Consider the following 10,257-nt stretch of genomic DNA (forward strand, 5'->3'; position numbering starts at 1 on the left):
TTCGGCAGATGCCGCAACAAGCAAGGTGCAATGTCGCTCACTTTGTTGGCACTTTCCTGTTAATTTTCTTGACTCAGCTCAGTGTCTATTCTAATACTGCGATGAGCTGCTTTTCTCCGCTCATCCTGAGCCCATTCGTACCAAACGGCCACATGTTCGGGCTTCAAAGAGGCGGATCTAAAAGTGTTAATCTTGACCCACAGGATGGCCATACTCGGTGCGAGTCGCTGTAAGAATAATGGTTGCGTTGCATCGGAAGATCGTCCGGGAACGTGGAACCAATTTGGCAGCGAGACATGGATGAGTCTGAACGACTCTGTCTCTAGAATGATACAGTATATGTCTGCCCTGAGGTGGCCATAATCGGCCCGCTGTACACCTCTCCATTGACACGAAACACTCGGCCATCTTGCACTCGAATTTTGATTGGACCATCTACACCAGCGGTGATGATCGCACCAACGATTTGCTGATTGTTCTTGGGCCATGTTAGAAGACCCCACGGCGTTGCTGAGCTCTATGAAGCTTCTGTACAGATCCCAGAGGATCGCCTTATCCATCTCTGTAGTGCGGTCGAGGCCTGTCCATGTGCCAGCCGTCTTCTGACCTTCCGGGATGTAGTGGGCATTTTCCGGGCTGAGGGATGGGTAGATGTCCCAGCGACCATCTTTCTCGACAGCAAATTGATTGTAAAAGGTGATTGCATCTGCCATGAGAGGTAAGGCAGTGTTGGTCACAAAAGCCTTATCGCGAGTGAATCGATAATGCTCAGAGGCATGAGACAAAAGCCAGTTCATTCCTGTGCAGCAGATATTAGGGACGCATCGCCAGAGGCTTTCATATTTTCGATTCGTTCGGTGGTTGGTAGGGTTGCTCCGGGCCCTGCACTGCCAAGATCCAACGATACGCGATCAAAGTATTTGGCGTGGTCTGCTACAGCATCGGCAAGGATGGCACTGAAGCCGCGCGATGCTGCAATGTCTAACTTCTCCTGTAGTATCGGCTCATAGTCAATGGGACCAGCCGAATGGTAGAAGAGAGTCTCGGCATCCCAGAAAAGTGTCACCGTATCTGCCCCCTGCATATACACTCCATTACTATCGGAAGTTTGTGTACCTGTAGTAAGTCAGAATAGATGGCAGGGAAGATGGAGTCTTGAAAGATGATCAAATGTTTTGTTCATCTCAGCGCAATCCAGGAACTCTGATATGTATAAAATCCGGCAATTCTTGAGGGGCTTCCATAGCACGAAACCCTAAATCCACACCCTTCGGCGCGTCTCTATCGAGATTTCTCACTTCCTCTCTCGAACCCCTCTTGCACCAGTTCTGAATTGTCGTCGCTGAGAGACCGAGTCGCCGTGAATGACAGCAAACAACTGTGAAAGGCTTCTTAGTGACTATTAAGGGTCTCAATGCATAACGTTGCACTACGGGATGTGCCAGACTTCGTCGGCCAAACAGAGTTCTGACTACGCAAAAATCGGAAATCCCGAACCTCACGTGTATTCCCCAGCGGTTCATCCCCAGATCGTCGAAAGCCTCTCGGACTTCTAAAAATCACCTTCTCTGACCTGACGCGCCTAACATTGGCCAAATTGTCAAGCTGGGGTAACGGGAACTACGCCATGGCTGCGGAAGCGATCTGGTACTCAGGTACCAGTTCTAGCCGGGGTACCATATAGCCTGCAACAATGCCTACCTAGCAAACGTAAATCCGACCACATTCCATTCGCTTTACTCTGGGATCGAGCAGGAAACTCAACATGTCGGAAAAACCGCCGCATTTCGTACTCATCCACGGCGCCTGTCATCGAGCCTGGCATTGGCATCTCCTTGAAGCAAAATTGAAAGCATCAGGCTGTTCTGTCTCGACCATCGATCTCCCATCATGTAATGCCGACAAAGAGAAACTTGTTGTCTCCGGAGCTTTGCGATTAGACATCGAAGCCATCAAGACATTTCTCGAGAACCTCGCCTCAACATCCGATAGGATAATCCCGGTCTTCCACAGCTACAGTGGCGCACCAGGAGGCGACGCAGTCGCAGAAATGAGCTCAGCAGCGAAGTCAAAAATTGAGAGGTTGGTCTATCTGACTGCCATTGCTGCACAGCCAGGTGGGACTGTTGCGGGGATTCCGAATGGAGAAGGGATGAACATCAACGTCGAAGTAAGCACTACCACCTCCGCTGCACAAAGTCTGCCTTGTGCATCTAACTTATTCCAACAGGGCCACATCGCCGACCTCCTCCTCTGTACGTCCTGTCTCTACGATCCAGACGTCACAGACCAGAAGCTGGTTGACGACGCCGTGAGCCATCTCGTTCCAATGTCAATTGCCGCGGCGATAGAGCCTACTCAGCACGCGCCTTGGAAGCAATTCCCTTGCACGTATATTTTCACGACCGAGGACTTGTGTCTTCCATATGCTTCGCAAAAAGGCATGCTAGAGGTGATGAGCGACGAGGAGAGGAAAGGATGGAAGGTGAGTTCTTACTGTGCTTTGTGAGATTCAAGGAGTATTTGGAGCTGACGATTGATGTTCAGACCGTGACGATGAAGGCCGGCCACAGTCCGATGTTGGCGAACCCAGACGAGTTGGCGAAAGTGTTGCTGGAGATTGCGGTGTCCAGTGTTTCTTGAGCACGTCGTCGATAGCCTCCCGAATCTCATCAAGTCCAGATTTCTCTGGTCGACGCGCAAACAGCGGAAATTTCTCGAGGAACTCGTCGTTGGCTTGGTTGAAGTCGTTGATCTGAGTCATGATGACGTGAACCATGTACTCGATGCTCAGGTTGGCCAGATACACAAATGTCTCCAGAGCCCAAATCCACAAAAATGCGATGAGATGGAAAATTGCCACGGGGAACCACAGCAGCTCCGAAATCCAACTGCTGCCAGAGACAACGCAAAACAAGCGACGAACCGCGGACCGACAGACCGAAAAGAGGGTGGAGATGAGCTCGGCGAGCATTTTGACTTGCAGTTTTGGTGGTGTCTTTTGTATGTGAGTCGTTAAAGAACAGAACAGAAAGCCACGGTCGCAACATAGCAGGATTGCATGCCTGCGGCTTCCTCAGACCTCCCCAACGACCCTTCCCATCAACAACGCCTCGCACTTGTCCCCCTTCCTCAATACCTCCTCCCTCATCGGCAAACAAAGCAGAGCATTCGCCCCCTTGAAACTCCCAATCGCGCTACTTCTCTGAAATCCCGTGCTCGTCGCCCACAACTGCCCATCGTCCTTCCTCGCCCTCACCACAACACGATGATACTCCGCTCTCTTCGGATCAGGTCTAACATCCTGCTCCAATGAAACCATAACAGTCGGCAACCCCACGGGAGAAATCCCGCTCATTTTATGCAAAGCCGGCAATACGAAAAGATGGAACGTGACAACCGCGCTTGCAGGATTTCCAGGAAGGGAGAAGACGACCTTTGTTTGGTCTTCTCCGGTGTTGGATTTGAATGGTACAGTGGCGAAAGTAGTTGGTTTTCCAGGTTTCATGCTTACACGACCAAAGTGGATCGTGCCTCCGAGTTGACGTTCGATGGTCGGTTTGAGAAGGTCGAGTTCGCCCATGCTGACGCCGCCGCTGGTGATGATGACGTCGCAGTTTCGCATTGCAGAGCCGAGAGATTCCTCTAAGGAGCCGGGTTGATCAGATGCGATGCCGAGATCGATTGCTTCGTAGCCTTGACCTCGGATTGCTGTGAGAAGAGTGGGACGATTCGTGTCGCGGACTTCGCCGAGTCGCAATTCACGTGGTGTGTCGTGCGGGATGATCTCGTCGCCCGTGCTGAGTACTCCGACGATGGGACGAGTGTAGATGGAGACTTCGCGCGTGCCGACAGAGGCGAGGAGACCGAATTCGCCACCGATTGCAGTAATGGCTTCACCCTTGCGCAATATCGTCGCTCCGGCTTTGACATCTGATCCAGGCTCGCGCACATTCTCCCCAGGTTTGATCGCGTCAGTGAGGATTTCAATTTCAGCTTCTTCCCTTCCATCATCCGTCATTTTGCGTAGGACGGTATCTTCGACCATGACGACAGCTGTTGCACCGGGGGGAAGGGGAGCGCCAGTGGTGATGCGGGCGACCTCTCCCATTTCCAACTTCGGCATCTCCTTGCCTGCTTGGGCATGCGAGATGCTGACAACGGGAAAGACGCCTTTGGAAGATGGCACGAGAGGATGGTCCGAAGCGAGAATTGCGTAGCCGTCGACGATACTCGCGCGGAAGGCGGGGACAGATTCTGATGCCACCACATCTTCAGCAAGAACAGAGCCGATCAGCGACTCGTTGACGGGTGCTTTGATGGCCTTGGGTCCTGGTGTGTTGGTCGCGATTTGGGTGAGAGCTTCCGAGACCGGCAGCATAGGGTAAGGGGACTCTCGGTATCTACGAGACGCTCCTGCGTTCGGGTCATTGGTGACTGGGCGGTTTTCGGGTTTTGTGTGAGCTCGAGGGCCATGATGGTGTCCATGTCCGTGGCCGTGACCATGGGTGTGCGAGTGCGAGTGCGAGTGCGAATGGGAGTGATCGTGCTGACCAGCTGTGTTTGGAGTTGCACTGCTGACACCAGCTTCCTCCTCCAGCTTCTTCACGCCTCCGACATGTAGTGTCCGTGAGTCAGCTCCAGCCGCTTGCTGGCACGCATGTGGCAAGAGTTTCAGCACGGCTTCGAGATTCTCCTTGGCACCTTTCGGCGATCCGGGTAGTGTGAGTATCAAGGTCTTGTTCCGCACACCTGCCACTGGACGGGCCATAGAGGCGACTACATGGTCAGCAATGCATCGGCATATTTGTCTCTTTGAAGACTCACAAGGAGTGATGGCCAGAGAGGAAGCAAGCATGGTATGCACGAGCCCCGAGGCATGCTTGTGTATCAGCGGGGAGATAGCCTGCTCGTCTGTCAACTATCGTGAAACAATGCTTGTCGCCGCAGCTATAACGAGCTGCGGGACAATCAAGAAATCTGTAACAATGCGGAGTCGCACGTGGGAAGTGATGATTTGACTCGACTGACCTCTGGGGTAACGTCTTTCTGCGCAAAGCCCGTACCACCACTGGTCAGGATAAGATTGACGGGTTCCGGTCCATCTGTCCATCCGGTGATAACACGCTGAATGTCGAGGACACTGTCCGTCACGATTCTGGTGTCATTGGCCGTCCATTGGTCGCCGCCATTCTGGGCGAAGACTTCTTGCAAAGCGGGAATGCCTTTGTCGGTACTTGCATCTCGGTTGGCGGTCTCAGAAACGATGAGAATGGCAGCGCGAAGAGGCGACATGGTGGAAAGTGACTTTGTCCTCGAGTGCCATGAGAGGAAGTTGGGTGGAGGGGCGATATCGGCGAGGATGTAGCCGGCAGCACGGCCCGCGTAGGTCTGAGTCTGTGACGCTGCGACTCGAAACTCATCTCTCCCACCAGGCTGATTCCGCGGCGACGAACGACATTTGGGCCCCTTCCATGACCACTGGGTGACGCCTTGATATCACGACAAATGGCCTCCTGGTGCGACTGCGGCCAGGTGTTGATCGTCTTTGAGAGATCGACCGAGCGGACGATGACTCGCATCCCGATAACCCAAAGACTGCGACAACGGGGACATGCGCTTGCGACGACGCATTTGTTCTGCACGGCACTATTTCTGTCCACAACCAGGCTGAGGAACTCCAGAACCAGGTTTTCGCGGAGCAGAGCAATTCCAAAAAGAAGCCACAGGTACCCGTTGATCCGGAGGAAACCGAAACATCTCTTGCTCGCAGTCTCCTCGCGCGAGGACGCGCGCTGAAGTGTTACAGACTTGCAGATCTGCCGCATATGATCTGCAGCTGCTCGAGTCAGGACCAGAGCACGCCAGGCACTCAGCGTAATCGAAATGAAGAACTCATCGCCGTTCGCCGCTTGTCCTTCCCCGTGGCCACTCGAAACTCGAGCTGCACTCACCGCTACCACGGACAATAGCCACCACGTGCTTGACAGTTCCAATCTCGTCGGGCACCGGCAGACATACCGCCGCTCATGCCCAACCAGCGCAATGCAACACTCTGCTCCATGTACTCGCCACCGAACCCTACGCCAGACCCTTGGGGCTGCACGGTGTGGCGGTAGCTTTGAACTTGGTCACTGGACCTAGCCGTTGGAAGGCACGACTATAGCCTGAAGCCGATCACTAGCTCCAAAAGCGATGGCCTTGCCGTTGCCCTAGAATAGTTGTGCATTTTACTTGACCATTTGTGCGACATCCATCATGGTCCGGAATAGATTGGTGATTCTCTTTCTTCTCCTCCTGCCATTTGGTCTGGGGAGCCCCTTGGACGAGAATACCGAAATCGGGGCGCAAAATCGCAACAAACTCAACGACTTCCTCTCCAAACGACAGCAGGCTGGCTCGTGCACGCTCAATTGCTTCACGAAAGTCTTACCGCAGTTCAATTGCCCGGATCTACTTCAATGCATATGCAACGACAAGGCAGTGGCCGCTGCTCTACAGCAATGCGCCGTCGAGAGCGGATGCTCGATCAAGGAAGCTCTGCAAGGGCAGAAAGCCCAGGCGGAAACGTGTGGTTTTCCCAAGCGTAATCGCGTCATGGTCTTTACTGTCACCCAGACTGCTCTATTCACGCTTGCGAGCGTGTGCGCAATACTACGCCTACTCGCCAGAGGCAAGACCTTCGGGGGAGCTGGATATGGCTGGGATGATGCGATGCTATTCGCGTCATGCCTTCCCATGCTCGGTCTGACTGTGGTCGGATACATGGAGCAGATGGCTGGGTTGGGCAGAGACATATGGGAACTGGAGTTCGAGCAGATTGAGAATGTGCTCAAGGTGCGTCGTTGTGCATCCTGCGATGACAAGGTGATGAACTGACCCATGCAGCTCTTCTACATTGGAAATACGTTCTACTCGCCAGTGGTATTTGGCACGAAGATGGCGTTCGTCCTCCTCTATCTCCGAATCTGGAAGGACTCATCAATTGTATTTCGCCGCATATGCCAGGTCATCCTCGTTTTACTGGCAATGGCTACCATTGGCTTCACATTCTCAACAATCTTCCTATGCCAGCCTGTGTCGTACACCTGGAAAGCCTTATCTGGACTCAAAGGCACGTGTGTCAATCGCAACGCTCAGCTGTACTCAAACTCTGCGGTCAACATCGCAATGGACGTAATAGTGTTGCTCTTGCCCGTGCTCAAAATCCTTCAGTTACGCATGACCTGGCCAAAGAAGATCGGGCTTCTTTTCACCTTCTTGGTCGGCTTTGTCACCACCGCGACAAGTGTCATCCAGTTCTACTACCTCATTACCAGGCTCAACAGCACCCAGAATCCAACATGGGACTATTTCGACATCGGAGTCTGGCGCATCACGGAGATGTACCTTGGCGTAGTCTGCTGCTGCATGCCGATGATCGCGGGCTTGGTCAAGCGCAGCGTACAACGTGCATCACAAGCTGTGAGCTTCCCAAGCACTGTCAGCGAAATGTGGAGTAAGACGAAGAATCTCATGACGACGACGACAACGTCTTCAAAGAGCAGAATGGACCCGAAACTCACTGCCAATGTCACGCTTACCGGCAGTCTGGGATTGAATAGCTCATGGTTGCACTTGAAAGCCGACAATACACCTGCATCGGAACAGAGCGTGGAGTTGAGAAACTTCACTACCAGGAACATTGGAGACAGCATCGGAGATCATCCTGAAGGTTCTCAACCAACTAGGGACGGCCACGTCTCCGCCATGAGCGATGCAACAACAGCAGTGACATCAAATGGTCCACTCTCGCTGTCCACGACCCGCAATCGCGATAGCGCGGTACGTCAACAGCAGTGGGAACTTTACCAAAAGGAGCATCCCGTCAGATCAAAGTCGCGTACGCGGCGACGAGGATACTCTCTTCCGTACAGAGAGCAAAATATCATGTCCTTGTCTTCGCCGTATGAGGACATGAAATCTCGAATATCCAGGATAGAGCCTGGCGAGCCCTCTTTCCCGGCGACAGTGGCTCGCCAGGGCGCATTCTCCAATTATGTCGACCGGGCTGCAGGAGCGGATCATCCGAGCCGTCCTCCCAGACCTGGCCGTCCAAGGGCTGAGACGATGCCCTCCCCTTCTCCAGTTCCCTCGTCATCTCACAGCCACCGAGGGAGCAGGATTGCCTTACAGATACCAAGCGCAAGCCATCGTTACGGCGGGCTTGAGTCGAACAATGGTGTCTGGACTGCCTTACCTCCCGTCATGCCCTCGCCAATGTCTGACGACAGTCAAGAGATGTCTGTAACATCTGACGAGATCATGTCATGGGCGAGGCGTTCGCAGCAGCAGGTTTTGCAACGATATCAGCCGTCTGTGTTACAGGAAGCGAACGCACGACGTCCTCCGGATTGGGAAGAACGCAGACGGCTAGAAGTTCGCAGTTACAGTGATCGTGCTTTGCCTTCGCCTCCGAGCTCTTGGGCCAGCGGAGGGCGAAGAGGATGATATGCGCGACCTTCGCAGCGTTGACTTCCTTCTATCACAACGAATATACACGATTGCATGACAATGTCTCCGGACCTTCAGCATATCTCCATTCATTGGTGTGGGAGCTGCGTATCTCATGCGCCGAATCGATGCGTATAGATGTCGTGGCTGATCGATATCACAGCAATGATGGCGCCCACGTCTGATCGAGCAAGGCAGGAAGCGTTGAGCGTACGCAGCGGCACTTCAAGCCCAGCGTCAGTCTGCAGCGAAAACACTCCAGATCGATCGTGAGCACAGATCTGCTCCAGAGTACCTTGCAGAATTCTCCGAATCGCTCGCATATGCATATGGCGGCGCTGAACTATAGTCATGGGATCCCAGCCCAGTCGGAGGACGAGCCGGTATCTCTGACTCGCATACCAACCTGGTGTGCTTGCAAGCTCAGACTAGTGAAACATGTGGAGAGCTTAAGTCGTAGCCACCGGCCACAGGTCCGTCAGCTTCACAAGGTTCGACTTCACATCTTCTTGTTGATGGCCTTTCCGTTCCGGCCGCATTGGGAGACGATCTTCAATTTCCTTCTATGCTGATCTCGACTCGAAGGGACATGACCATGAATCGGCCACCTGCAGTATATGGAGAGCCACGTACCTCATCTCGCGACGACTCCTATGCATCTAGCGAGTTGTGGGAGAAGCAGGACTTTCGTTGTTTGAAGAAAAACGTCATTCTTCACTTTGTCCTCCGTTACCTGTGGATATATATCGTCAACACAAGCACACCGCAAGACACTTCGGCAGACGACAGCTTCAATCAGCAATTTCACTTGCTCGCATTCGATTCATCCAATTGACCACGGAACTTTGGCCAACAATGCCTTCTTCTCTCCTCCTCGCACTTGCTTTTTCCAGCCTCGCGCTCGCTTTTCCCCAAAACAAAGTCCAAGAACCACTCCAATGCACCGACGGCGGCCAACTCCACTGCTGCGAAGCAACTTTCACCGGCGCAGCACTCCCCGTCGCTCTCGCCGCTGATTTGCTCTGCTACGATTTGACTCCAGCAGTCGTCAACTGCATTATCAGTAAGTCCTGTCCCACTTTCCCAACAGCACTTCTTCCAGATGCCCTTGCTAACATGGTGAATCGCACAGCCGAAGCCCCCTCCGACCCGGACACAGGCTGCTACGGCACCCCCCTCTGCTGCCAAGTCAACGCCTTATCCCCCGCTTTGGGCCTCTTCTGCTCCAAACCTCCCGGAAACTGCGTCGGAAAAGAATCCGATGGAAGGTGTTTGGAGACTTTGACTGATAGGTTTGGGAATTGTACGGAGAGTGATATCAATCGTCAGCGAGGAGATCTTGGGTTGGGTGTTGTTGGGGATATTGGAGAGGAGGTTGCTGGTGGGCCGGTGGGAGGAGTGGTGAAGGGTGTTACCGGGCCGGTTTTGGGTGGTGTGGGAGATGCGACGAAGCCTGTGGGGAGTGTGGTTGATGGGGTTGTGGGGAGTCTGAGGGATGGGGGGAGGCGGAATAAGGGGAACTGAGGGGATATTGGGAGATTGAATGGGAAGCCTGCGAGGGCAGAGGGCTGTAGATGGTGTTGTTGACTTCGATGTACTACTATACGTTGAGAATGATCACATAGCAAAACTGCGATCTGTACTAATTTCCACAAATACCTCTCGATTCTGGTGTGCACTGTGAACACCGCAGCTGACAAAATTTAAACGCAATCTCGTGTACCTGGTTCGACAGGCATACCTTTAGGGCTCCGGATTGTAAAT

The 10,257-nt window shown here is 53.3% G+C and overlaps 6 protein-coding genes across 6 annotated transcripts; 3 read left to right on the top strand and 3 right to left on the bottom strand.

Moving 5' to 3' along the window:
- Positions 1 to 322: 322 nt before the first annotated feature.
- RHO25_007297 (uncharacterized protein) lies at positions 323 to 713 on the bottom strand (the record flags this gene model as incomplete). The annotated part of the gene is made up of 2 exons (XM_065602926.1): positions 323 to 478; positions 504 to 713. 2 exons carry the CDS (start codon positions 711 to 713, stop codon positions 323 to 325), a joined length of 366 nt encoding a protein of 121 aa, XP_065458998.1.
- Positions 714 to 793: 80 nt separating this feature from the next.
- RHO25_007298 (uncharacterized protein) lies at positions 794 to 1,629 on the bottom strand (the record flags this gene model as incomplete). The annotated part of the gene is made up of 3 exons (XM_065602927.1): positions 794 to 1,116; positions 1,299 to 1,378; positions 1,625 to 1,629. 3 exons carry the CDS (start codon positions 1,627 to 1,629, stop codon positions 794 to 796), a joined length of 408 nt encoding a protein of 135 aa, XP_065458999.1.
- Positions 1,630 to 1,765: 136 nt separating this feature from the next.
- Positions 1,766 to 2,643, top strand: RHO25_007299 (uncharacterized protein; the record flags this gene model as incomplete). The annotated part of the gene is made up of 3 exons (XM_023599492.1): positions 1,766 to 2,170; positions 2,231 to 2,485; positions 2,548 to 2,643. The coding sequence occupies 3 exons, from the start codon at positions 1,766 to 1,768 to the stop codon at positions 2,641 to 2,643; spliced, it is 756 nt and encodes a 251-aa protein (XP_023449069.1).
- A 433-nt stretch (positions 2,644 to 3,076) lies between these two features.
- RHO25_007300 (uncharacterized protein) lies at positions 3,077 to 5,295 on the bottom strand (the record flags this gene model as incomplete). Its single annotated transcript, XM_023599493.2, has 3 exons — positions 3,077 to 4,779; positions 4,828 to 4,906; positions 5,032 to 5,295. The coding sequence occupies 3 exons, from the start codon at positions 5,293 to 5,295 to the stop codon at positions 3,077 to 3,079; spliced, it is 2,046 nt and encodes a 681-aa protein (XP_023449068.1).
- A 963-nt stretch (positions 5,296 to 6,258) lies between these two features.
- RHO25_007301 (uncharacterized protein) lies at positions 6,259 to 8,490 on the top strand (the record flags this gene model as incomplete). Its single annotated transcript, XM_023599494.2, has 2 exons — positions 6,259 to 6,837; positions 6,889 to 8,490. 2 exons carry the CDS (start codon positions 6,259 to 6,261, stop codon positions 8,488 to 8,490), a joined length of 2,181 nt encoding a protein of 726 aa, XP_023449410.1.
- An 858-nt stretch (positions 8,491 to 9,348) lies between these two features.
- On the top strand, positions 9,349 to 10,017 carry RHO25_007302 (uncharacterized protein; the record flags this gene model as incomplete). The annotated part of the gene is made up of 2 exons (XM_023599495.1): positions 9,349 to 9,556; positions 9,626 to 10,017. 2 exons carry the CDS (start codon positions 9,349 to 9,351, stop codon positions 10,015 to 10,017), a joined length of 600 nt encoding a protein of 199 aa, XP_023448918.1.
- Positions 10,018 to 10,257: the final 240 nt, after the last annotated feature.

Source organism: Cercospora beticola, chromosome 5 (genome assembly GCF_033473495.1).
Source record: "Cercospora beticola chromosome 5, complete sequence".
Classification (NCBI taxonomy): domain Eukaryota; kingdom Fungi; phylum Ascomycota; class Dothideomycetes; order Mycosphaerellales; family Mycosphaerellaceae; genus Cercospora; species Cercospora beticola.